The sequence below is a fragment of the Primulina tabacum genome, chromosome 17 (genome assembly GCF_025594145.1).
Source record: "Primulina tabacum isolate GXHZ01 chromosome 17, ASM2559414v2, whole genome shotgun sequence".
Classification (NCBI taxonomy): Eukaryota; Viridiplantae; Streptophyta; class Magnoliopsida; order Lamiales; family Gesneriaceae; genus Primulina; species Primulina tabacum.
Window position 1 is genome coordinate 19961348 of NC_134566.1, and position 12590 is coordinate 19973937.

General features: G+C 41.0%; 1 protein-coding gene across 1 annotated transcript; it reads left to right on the forward strand.

Moving 5' to 3' along the window:
- Positions 1–4761: 4761 nt before the first annotated feature.
- Positions 4762–5520, forward strand: LOC142531958 (uncharacterized). Its single transcript, XM_075638244.1, has 2 exons — positions 4762–5264; positions 5352–5520. The coding sequence occupies exons 1-2, from the start codon at positions 4821–4823 to the stop codon at positions 5370–5372; spliced, it is 465 nt and encodes a 154-aa protein (XP_075494359.1). The 5' UTR covers positions 4762–4820; the 3' UTR covers positions 5373–5520.
- Positions 5521–12590: the final 7070 nt, after the last annotated feature.

Below are 12590 nucleotides of genomic sequence, written 5' to 3' on the forward strand. Positions count from 1 at the left end.
TGAACTTGCACACGAAGCACTGCACATGACAGCAGCCGCGCGCGTCCCTTGTTCCCTCACGGTTCTTTCGTTTCCTCTCGAGCCAGCAGCCACCCAAGCTGCACCAGCCCTTTCCCAGATCCTTGTGCACCCTCTTAGGACCCTAAGGACAAAGCCTAGCCCACCTCCAAGCCCCCTAGCCGAGCATCTTCCTTCCCTGCGCGAGCTACACCCTGCTTGATCCCTTGATGCTTCTCGGGTTGGAGTCCTAGCTTGTTAGGACTCCTTCCTAGCCCTGGTGCTCGAGTCCTAGCATGGCTAGGAATCCTTCCCTGACCCAGGCAGGACCCTAGCTTAGCCCTGGTCTAGCCAAGCGAAGCCATGCACCAAGTCTCCCCCTTAACCGAGCCCCATGACACCAAACATCCACTTTCGGTTTCCAGCTTCTGCTATTCGTGTTGTGCAGCATATTGTTCATGTTTCTAGGCCCTTAAACTTATGTAAAACAATCCCATATTATTCCTAATCATGGCAGCCCCTTAGGTACATGAATTTCATGATTTTTGGATCCAATTTCATGTATTAGAAACCACATAAGATGCATGTACGAAAATAATAAGATGTGATTTTTTTTCATTCAAAACATGATCAAATAAATACTATGATGTGATAGATGTTTAAAAGAAAAATATGGCGTGACTTTGCGTATTTTATGCACGAATAAACGTTGGCGATTCGAAGAACGACGACGGACAACCTAGTCTTGAATTTCCTTGCAACTTTCGAACTTTCTCCTTCTTTTTTAATGGTGTGTCGTGTGTTAATTGGAGAGAAAATGAGTCTTGTTAATTTTTTTGAGGGAAGGGGCGTGGGTTTATGGCATGGGGTAGGGTTTTTAGCACTTTAAATATTAAATAAAACACTAATCATGGCTTAGGCCCATTAACAAATTTAATTAGGCCCAAATAGTCTATTAGTGCTTAATTAAAATATTTTGTTTAATAAAGTTTGTGAATTTATTATCCGGGTTGCTAAAACCTTCGCGTTTTTGTTGAAAATTCAACACCGATAAAATTTACATCCTGACGTATAAAATCACCTCAAAACCCCTCATTTTCAAAAATAAGAAAAAACATCAATCATATTTTAAATAATTAAAAACAATTATTTAATAAAAATATTTTTCTATTTTTCAGCCCTCGGTATTCGTTTCTCAATCGCAACTCGAATAACCTTTAAAAATATATTTTAATGCAATCGTGTAGAAAAGTATATTTTAAACATTTCAACATGCAAAACATATTTAATTTATGCAATTAAAACAATTAATTGAAAATACACAAGGAATTTAAATAACTTGTATGCATGTGGTTCGCGTGGACCTTTAAATTTTCGGGGCGTTACAGATTATGACTACAGTATCAATTATCATTCGGGTAAGGCCAACGTAGTTGCTGATTCCTTGAGCAAAAAGTCAAGGGGATTGGCGCAATTAACAATAATAGACCCTTATTAGCTGAGATGCAACGATTTGATTTAGAGGTGATGACTAGGAAGGTTTCTACTAGGCTGGTATCATTGACCATTTAGCCTACTTTGAGAGATAAAGTTCGAGAAGGGTAGTTAACGGATGAGCAGATAATAATGTGGAGACAACGATATGAGAAAAGAGGGAGGAATTTATATACAATATAGGGAATCATTCGATATCAGGGCTGACTTTGGGTCCCAGCCATCGATTCACTTCGAAGAGATATCATGGCAGAGGCTCATACGTCTCCGTACTCCGTACACACAGGGGCACGAAGATGTATAAAGATTTGCAATAGTTGTATTGGTGGCATTGGATGAAATGAGACATTCCAAGATTTGTCTCTGAATGCCTCACATGTCAGCAGGTAAAAGAAGAACATCAGAGACCAGTTGGAATTTTAAAACTTCTCTCGATACCCGAGTGTAAATGGGAGAATATCACCACAGATTTTGTGGTTGGCTTACCAAGAAATTTTCATTGACTTAACTCCATTTGGGTTATAGTGGATCGTTTCACCAAGTCAGCTCATTTCTTGCCGATGAAGATGACTTAAAATATGAACAATTTGTTGAGTTATATATCAAGGAAATTGTCCAATTAAATGTTGTTTAAGTTTCCATTGTATCTGTCAGAGATCCCTAATTTATGTTAGCATTCTGGAATAGTTTGCACGTGGCATTGGGTAAAAATTGTCTTTTAGCACATATTTCTACCTACAGACAGACGGAGAGTCTGAAAAAGTGATATAGAACTTGGAGGATCTATTGCGAGCCTGTGTAGTAAAATTTCCAAGAAGTTGGGATATGAGATTGCCACTTGTCGAGTTCACCTATAACAACAACTATCAAGCTTCGATAGAAATGGCTCTCTATGAGACACTTTACGACGAAAGTGCAGGACGCCCATTCATTGGGACGATGTGGGTGAACGAGATAAGTTAGGCCATGAGATTGTGAGGCAAGCAACAGAGGCTATTAACAGGATTCGAGACAGGATTATAATTGCACAGAACTGCCAAAAACGTTATGCATATAGACTTCGTTGAGATCTATAATTAGCAGTTGGCGGCCACATGTTCATAGAAATGGCGCCGATGAATGGCGTGATGAGATTTGAAAGAAAATGGAAGTTGATCCCGAGATTTATTAGACCCTTCAAAATTCTAGAACGGGTGATGAGGACTTTAGCCTACACAGTGGCGCTGCCACCCCACTTAGTGGTGCATAACAATTTTCAAGTATTCATGCTCTGTAAGTATATGTAAAACCCTTCACATATACTGAACTATGAACCATAACGACTGTCACTAGACTTGACCTTCGAGGAGAGACCGGTGCGAATCATTGAGAGGGAAGAGAGGAGGTTGAGGAGCAGGATCATTCCTATGGTGAAAGTCCAATGGAGGAACCATATGGAAGGGGAAGCGATTTGGGAGACCGAGTCAGACATAGGCAATAATTACCCAAGTTATTCATTAAGTCAAATTTTGAGGAAGAAAAATATTTTAAGGGAGATAGGATTATAACTACCGAAAATTTAAGAAAAATCCACCTAGATCACATGAAATTTTTTTAGAAGCTAAATATTAATGATTTAATTAAGTTGAAAGTTACTTAATATTTTTAACGATATTTTTATCTAGCCATGATTTTTCAAGCATGATGACTTCAAGATGCCCTTTTGACGAGGATACCCAAGCACGTGAGAAGTTTAAAATTTTATAAGGTTATGAGAAAAATCTTGAGATAAACTGCACTTTTAATATTTTTAGGAGAAATAGAATATTTGATTATTATTTATTCATTGGTTAAAATTTCAGTACATTTATTTTTCCTTCAAAATTCTCTTTAAAAATCGTTTAGTACTTCTCTTGTGACATTTAAGTTATCACTTTCAAAAGGTAATTTAATTTAAAACTTTTCAACATTTTATTAATTTTCATTGCACTTTTAAATGTGAGTAACACTTTTTAATTCTGAAAAAGGGATTAAAAGAAAGCCCTCGTCCCTCAAAAACTCTCCTTAAAAAACATCTAGAAAAAAATAAAGAGGACTTGGCTGCTAGGGTTTTCGGGAATGGCTGGGATTTTTGTTTGTATGTTGGCCTTTGGGTTACCTCGCCCCGCACGAGCGCGCACCACACTTGTGCTCGTCACCGGCTCATCCTTGCGGTCCTATTTTTTTTGAGTATTTTTCCACGTCTCCTCCGGGTCAGTTATCTTGTTTTCCTGTTTGATTATCCTCAACACTTATGCCTTCTTCCGATTCCTAGTCTAGTTCCCGAGTTATTCCGAGAGGTCTAGCGGGTCTAGCGAGTCTAGCCAGAGTTGGACTTCCCAAGCTGATCCTGAATTTATCCTTGATTCTCATGAGGAGGAAGTCACCACTCATAGCTGTACTGGTAAGGAAGTTCGCCATGTGACCTAACAGATGAACATATCTGACGCAGATAACTTATGGAGGGTCATTCGTCATCCCATATCCCTCCTGGTAGCGAGTCAAAACTTAGGACTTTGTGGTACATTCCTTCCTCCCATCAGATCATCATTCCGACCTCTGAGTACCGACCCTATCTAGCTCCCAAGGGGTGTTACACTTTCTTTCAGCACCACCTTGATGTCGGTCTTCGTTTTCCTTGTGCGATTTCCTCCAAGAGTTGAGCAAGTACTATCAGGTGCATTTATTTTTACTCACTCCCAATGCTTTCTGCTCGATATGCTGCTTCGCCCGTCTATTTAGGGCCTTAGACCTTCCCTTGAACTGCACCACTTTCTCCTACTTCCTGGTTTTAGCCATGTCTAAGGACGGATCTTTCTATGTGATCTCTCGGTCTAGTCATAAGCTTCTTGACAGGGCCCCCAGTCATGTGAAGGATTGGAAAAATATTTCTTTTTTGTTTAGCCCCCCAAGGAATTGACTTGTTTCACGGATTGGTACCCTATCTTTACAAAGCCTAAGCTTTCCAAGGGTTACAAGAAAGATGAGGACTATCTGCGCATAACGAGAGTGTTAGGAGATCAATGCTTTAGTATTCCCCAACTCCTATCTGAAGATATTTTATGTCATGTGGTGTTAAGTCCAGCAAAAGTTAAGCTGAAGGAGAATGCTGGTAGATTTCCTCATTTTTACATGTTTCTTGTTTTTTCTTTTGCTTATTACGTTCCTTGATAATATTCTCATCTGGTTCATTGTCTTTGCTTGCAGGTATTAGAGTTATGAATGCCGTAATGCTCCGTGAGGCTGCGAAGAAGAAGGCTGGGAGTTCATCTTCAGCACCCCAGAAATCAGTCGTCCCAACAGTTCAGACAATGATGAAGGGAAAATGCTCTACAACTGCGAAGAAAACTTCTGGCTCACCCACCACCGCCAAGAAAAAGAAAGCAGGCTCATCCTCTTCCACCCAGAAGCGAGCTTCCTCCCCGCCTCCTCAGGGTGAGTCCACTCCAAATTCTGGCCAAGAGAAGGCGTCTGCCGATCCTGGTCAATCCCTTCCACAGAAGGGTAAGCGCAAGATTTCTGAGATCTCTGTCACAATGGTCTCCTCTCTAGAAGCATTCGAGTCGGATGATGGACCTCCCACAGGGCCGAGTATACAACCCTTATGTACGCCGGAATCGGTCATCGTTGGTCGAGGTCCTTCTCATTTAGCTCATAGGGTATTATATCAACTTCCTTCCCACGTAGATGCAACGTTCATGAGTTCACTGGGATGGTCTGTTCTTACCCACCGGACATGCAGCAGTATCGTTGAGGTATGCTTCTCCTTCTAGATTTTTGACTGATATTAAATATATGCGTGATTTTCTATTCATCTTTTCACTCTTATCTATCTTATTCAGGGCATGATGTACTTAGGGTAGTTGGTGGAGCGTGCCAATGACATAAAGTCCAGCGCCTGCCATGATTTACGTGAAGGTAAGGCTCTTCGCGACCAACTCCAGGCGACCATCGATGAAGCAAAAATGAAACATGCCAAGGAGCTTGCAGAATCCCAAGCTCGAGGTGATAAGATTCAGCGACTGACATAAGATCAAGCAAAAGAGGTCCAGAAGCTGAAGGAAGAGTTAAAGAATTCACGAGCTGAACTTAAAGATGCCAAGACACGAAATGCTGCAGAAGCCTCCTCCTTCCGAAAAGAATTCCTCAAGTCTGATGAATTCAATGAGATTTACGGTCCTAAAGCTTATCATTACTTGGAGGTCGGCTTCGAGGGTGCGGTTGACCTCTTCAGAGCTCATGGCTACCCCCCACCAGGCGCGCCCACCAACTTCATCGACATAGAGGATTTCATAGCGAGTCTCCCTCCTGACCCCTAGACCGCACTCCTTTATTTATGTTATTTTCTCATTTATGTAGACAATGCAGACCCTCGGGCTATATTTGTTACGTACTGCACTGCATTACTTTCTGTACCACTATGCGATTATGGATTTTGTGAAGCTTATATTTGATTATTTTTTTTGTGCACTTTTGGCATGTATGGAAGTCGCTTCATGCAACATTGAGTATTTTACATTTGAATTTACTTCTTCTTCGGAGTTTATCCATGATATTATTAAACCACTAGGGCAAATAAAATCTCCGCCTCTCCTTCTCTTCTTCCGATTATTTAATTTTTTCCCTCCACTCTGCTCCTCTACTAGACGATGCCTTAGTAGGAAAATTTAATTTTCCTCTTTCACTCTGCTCCTCTACTAGGTGATGCCTTAGTAGGAAAATTTATTTTTTCTCCTGCATGTTGCTCCTTACTAGGTGATGCCTTAGTAGGAAAATTTATTTTTTTCTCCTTCACTCTGCGCCTCTACTAGGCATTGCCTTAGTAGGAAAATTTAATTTTTCTCCTGCACGCTGCTCCTCTACTAGGCGATGCCTTAGTAGGAAAATAAAATTTTTCTCCTTCACTCTGCTCCTCTACTAGGCGATGCCTTATTAGGAAAATTTATTTTTTCTCCTGCACGCTGCTCCTCTACTAGGTGATGCATTAGTAGGAAAATTTATTTTTTCTCCTGCACGCTGCTCCTCTACTAGGCGATGCCTTAGTAGGAAAATAAAATTTTTCTTCTTCACTCTGCTCCTCTACTAGGCGATACCTTAGTAGGAAAATTTTAATTTTTCTCCTTCACTCTCCTCCTCTCCTAGGCCATGCCTTAGTAGGAAAATAAAATTTTTCTCCTTCACTCTTCTCCTCTACTAGGCGATGTCTTAGTACGAAAATTTAATTTTTCTCACCCTCATAATACAACAACATTCATGAACTGAAAAGAAGAACTTGATTTTATTGAATCCTAACTGATTACATAGGAAAATTCAAAATAAAATACATCAACAAGAAAATCAAGAATAATATTTTCTAAGATGATAAGCGTTCCAGGGCCTCTTCAACGCCTTGCCTTGCGTATTCTCCAAGTAATAGGCTCGAGAGCTCAGCCTCTTGATAACTTTAATGGGACCCTCACACTTTGGGTCCAATTTTCCTCTCTGCTTTTCTTGCACCTTCCTCAGGACCAAGTCACCTACCTGAAATTTTCTCTTAATGACCCTACGATTATAAGAATGTGCAATGCGGTTTTTATAAGTTTCCATGTGAATGCTGGCAGCCTCTCTCTTTTATTCCAGAAGATCAAGGTCAATGGCGCGTCTTGCACCATTTTCCTCGTCATAAAACATTAACCTTGCCGATTCCAACCCAATCTCAGCCGGGAGCACTGCCTCATTACCATAGACCAAACTGAAAGGAGTTTCTTTGGTTCCTTCTCTTGGAGTGGTTCGGTACGCCCATAAGACACTTGGTAATTCATCCACCTAATTTCCCTTAGCATCACCAAGTAGAACCTTCAGACCCTGCACCAGCGTCCGATTAGTCACCTCCACTTGCCCATTATTCTGCGGGTAAGCTACAGATGTAAAGACTTGTTGGATCTCCATCTCTTTACACAAAGCTTGGACCTTAGCCCCTAGGAACTGTCTTCCATTATTAGATATCAATCTTCTACCCATATCTGCACACTATATTCTTCCACAAGAATTTCAGGACGTCATTCTCAGTGATTTTGGCCAAAGGCTCTGCTTCCACCCATTTCGAAAAATAATCAACTGCTACCAATAGGAACTTCTTCTGAGCAAGAGCTATAGAAAAAGGCCCCACAATATCCATTCCCCACTGGTCAAAAGGACAGGAAGCCGTGATAGCCTTCATCGTCGCGGCCATCCGGTGATGCAACTGGGCATGACGTTGACAACTATCACAAGACATCACTAACTCTTGAGCATCGTGCAGCACTGAGGGCCAACAATAACCGGCTAGCAGCACCTTCCTTGCCAACACATAAGCCCCCAAATGATTTCCACAACATCCCTCGTGAACTTTCCGGAGTACATAATCTGCCTCTCGATAACTCAAGCATCGAAGAAGCGGCCCCACAAAAGACGTTCTATACAACACTTCTCCGACCATCACATATCGTGAACATTTTATCTTCAACTTACGAGCTTCGTGAGGGTTATCAGGAAGCTTTCCTTCTTTCAAGTAATCAATTATGCCAGTCCTCCAATCCTCCTCCTCTTGTTCAACTGCGGTCGAACTCGTGTGAGGTGTGAGTTCAACTTGGAATACCACATATCTAGTCTTCCAACTCCCATTGTTCCAACCATTTTGGCTAGAGTGTCCGCCTTTTCATTTTCTTTCCTGGGAATCTGTTCAAATGTAATTTCTGTGAATTTTTCTCTGACTCTGTCCACTTCTTGAGCATACTCAATAAGCTTTTCGTCTTTCACATCATATATTCCCTTCATCTGTTGTGCCACAAGCTGTGAGTCAGAAAAAAAAAGCTCATGGGTAGCTCCCACATTTCGGGCTACTCGAAGTCCTGCCAACAGTGCCTCATACTCCGCCTCATTGTTGGATGCTCGAAAGTCCAACCTTACAGCTAACTTCACCTCCTCCCCAGCTGGCATAATTAGTACTACTCCCACCCCACTTCCCTCCTTCGAAGAGGAACCATCCACATATACTGTAACGCCCCAGATTTAACGATTGTCCTCACTGTATGAAGACGAGTCTTTCCAGCGTGCTTGTGTCCTCACTCACACGCACCTTGGGAAACTTCCCAGGAGATCACCCATCCCAAAATTGCCCCAAGTCAAGCACGCTTAACTTTGGAGTTTTTATGTGATGAGCTACCGAAAAGAAGATGCACCTTCTTGATATGAGTAGTACAAATCAAATCTTTTAAGCCCTCTTCAACTGTACAGTCCATTACATTGAACAGTCTCGGAATCCCTTTCATTCCGGTGTGGGATCGGTTCATTAATGTTCACTCCACCTAGAAGCCTGCTAGGAGCCGCTCATTGTCCGTGCAACCTCATGGCACCGGCGATCACCCCCCGCCCTCTTCGGCCCTCGGCCTCACATGCCCACCAGCTTCTGTTTGGTTCGTCCCCGAACCACACCGTACTAAGAGAGGTCGGCTTTGATACCAACTGTAACGTACCATACATTTAAACTATTTGAAATTTGCGGAAAATAAAAATATTTCTTAAATATGAAATAAACTTTCTGTATTGCGATCATCCATAATCCGTTCTAAAAAAAATAACTACAACCAAACGTTCAAAATTAAAAATATTGCTAAAGCATTTGACGAGGAATCATGACAGTAACATAAAATCATAATATCTTAAACTTTCATAAATTCTTAAAAATATGGCGGTCCTCGGGTTTAGCCTCCCGCTCAGTCCAAGCAATCTCACTAGTCCTCACCCCTCGTCTCCTCAAATGCATCCTCACCTGCATCGATCAAGTCTAGTGAGTCTAAAGACTCAACATGTATAAACTGGGAGTAACGAGTAATACGTAATAAAATCACATGCAACTTTAAAATAGAGCGTACGTACTTCAAACTTGAACTTACATACTTAGAAGCATGAACGTAACATACTTGAAACTTGTGCATACATACATGAACATAGACGTTCCATCATCATAAGACTTTTCTTAAACATGCTTGCATAGTTGTACATACTTGAGCATTCATAAACTTCATCATTTTGCGTAGAGGCATGTTTCAAAGCAAGTGACCCATACATAAATTCGCCTAATCAGACTAAACCACAGTACTGGGCTGACAGGGAAGATCCACTGCCACATATATGAGATCCCTGTTCATGCTTTAACGGGTGGATTAATCCCCGTTCAAGCTTTAACGCTTCCCAATCCTGATCTAAACCAGTTCATGCTTTAACGGGGTGGAGAGGTCCTCGGCCACGTTCATCGACTTCAAAACCCATTCATAATTTGGTCACGAGACATTTAGCATACCTAAAAAACTTAAAATATTTTCTTTTGCACTTCGAACATACTTAATTGGCGTTGAGCGATTCGTTGGATCTCGCTTGGGCTCGCTGCTGCAACATACTAACAAGAGTTCAAACACTTATCTTTCATAGCTTAGACGTAGGTACTCGTGCTCACCACCGAAGTAAACAAATAGCTTATGACATTCTAAATCTCTCGGGACTTGACCTCGTGTAGTAATAATCTTACTAAGCCATGATACAGAACCCAAAACAAAATCATATATTTTTACATAAATAAATTTTAACCATCGTACTAAACCATGATATAGAACCCCGAAGCAAATCTGTGAGAACCCGAGATTTTACGATCCAAAGCAAATCAAGTAAGTAATACGAACTTAAAGTTTTACTAAAACTAAGCTCAAAAATGTTTGTTCCAACTAAATAACTTGAATATTAACTTAGATTTTCATTAAATTTAACTCGAGGAAGCAACTTCAAAGCTCGGGAATGAGCTCATCAGGAGGCCAAGCTACAAGTAATCGCATCCATCAAAGTATTGTCACGGGAGGAGTAAAACCCCAGCTCAAGAACACGATCTGTCAGCTCAAAGCATCTCAACCAAGTTGTCCTAACAGGACCAAAAAGGGAGCTGTAAGTTGAGCTAAGGTTTGGACAAATTAAGTATGCAAGAAATAACCTTTGAGTAAAACCATGAAGGAGCTAAGGGAGGAGCTAAAAGACTAAGACACATTAATGAAGCAAGAAATGACCCTATAGAAGATCAAGGTGACGTTTGAAGAGTGCGTGAGATTTTGAACCACAATTAAGGCTAACCTTGGACTTGAGGAATGCATGGGAGTTTGGACTACATTCATGGCTAATCTTGGACCCCAAGATTTTGGCCAAGGGGCTAGGTGAAAGGGCTGTCTTTGGCCTATAAATACCACATCAAAGGGAAGGAAAAAGAGCTCCAAGAAAGACACTAAAATTTCGGTTCCCCTCACCCTTCACAAATCTCGGCCGAAGTCAAAGAAGAAAGAGGAAAAAATTTCGTGCAGACCAGAGTTGCTTTTCCGTGTCGAAGTGCTGCCCGACCGAAGACAGTGTTTGTTAAAGTTGTGCCGAAGTGCTGTCGAAATTTCAAGAGGAAGCTTCGTACAAGAAATCTGTAAGTGGGCTTTTGTTTTACGTATCTTCTTTCTATTTTTAAACCTTGATATAGATAACATGACATGCATGTTGGTATGTCTTTTTCGAAAATATTGGTTTGCTCCGTTTAAAAATTCGATCGATTATGTTTTCTTGCTATGCTTCGAATTCCTTTGATTCCGCTGTACATGTCTAAAAGTCTGAACTCTGAGAAATCTGATAAGTTCTGTCTGTTACCTCTGAACTCTTTGTTACACTATTACGAGTCAATTTGAAATGGGACGAGAATTGTGATTCTGTGTGGCCCCCAATGGTGGGTATAAAACCATTTCTATTTGCCCTCCAATGGTGGGTATAAAACCATTTCTGTCTGGCCCCCACCAGTGGGTATAAAACCGAGTTCTGGCCTCACCCCTTAGAGGAGTAACATATTGGGGACAATTTGACAATCGAAATGAGATGAGTAACAGTGTTCTGTTGGTTATAATCTGATCTGTTTCTGAACCGTTCTGAAAAATCTGATTCGTTCTGAATTATCTGTCTCATATTTGTTCATTTCGATATGATAAGTTAAAGGTAATAAGATTTGAAAGATTGTTAAAGAACTATTTTAAAAAATTAAGTTCTATATGTATTTTTGGATTCGATCGATCTCCACTTGCTGAGTGTTTTGCCAAAAACACTCAGCCCCTTACAATTTTAGATAAAAATGAGGAACAAATAAATGAGGAGGAGCAGGAAGCTTTCTGGGGTTTGTGATTGATGATCAAGAGCAAAAATCAAGTTATCCATTTTGTTTAAGTTTTCCGCATTTCGCAACTCTGATGTATTTTATTTCATTGTAATTGTAAGACAATACTTTATTTATGAAAAAGACTGGTTTGATTTGATACGAGGCTTTATTGTTTGCAATATAATTGTTAAACAATGCCGGATGTCACCGACGCTTCGGACTCGGGGCGTGACATTTTAGTGGTATCAGAGCCGCCAGGTTCATAATCCCGCTGGGATTTTGATAGCCAAAATTTGGCGAAGTCAAATTTTGGCAAAAGCCTAGTGTATCCCAATTTAAGTCCAACTTTCATCCGTTCTTGAAGTCTAACTTTCATCTGTTTCCTAAATTTCGAATAGACTTTAAAAATCTATCCCTTCGATCATTCCACAAACTCTGAATAACGAAAATTTTCCACAACAACTTTGTTTCTACTATTTGTGTCTTTCTATCCTTTATACGATTCTGATGCTTTGCTTTCGATATTTATCCTAGGAAATGGCTGCTCCACGTACTCGCGCTCAGGCTGCTCTTCGTATGCGTCAGCTTACCATAGATAATCAAGCTTAGGGAGATTGCGACTCTGAAGGCGCAACTGGCTAGGGAGAAACTGGAAAAACAGGAGCTTAGTGAAATTAGGCACATACTGGAGACCGACGTACAACAACTTACTCACCATCTGGATTTGGCTGAGAGCCAACTTCTACATATACCGACTGATTCAGCTCGCATCGCGCTCTTAGCTTCACTCAACAGGGATTTATTGGAGAGAGTGGAGATAGAGCGAGGATGTGCTGCTCAGGCCCGTCAGCGCCAGGAGGAGTACAACGCCAGGCAGGATCGGTACATTTCGAAGCTC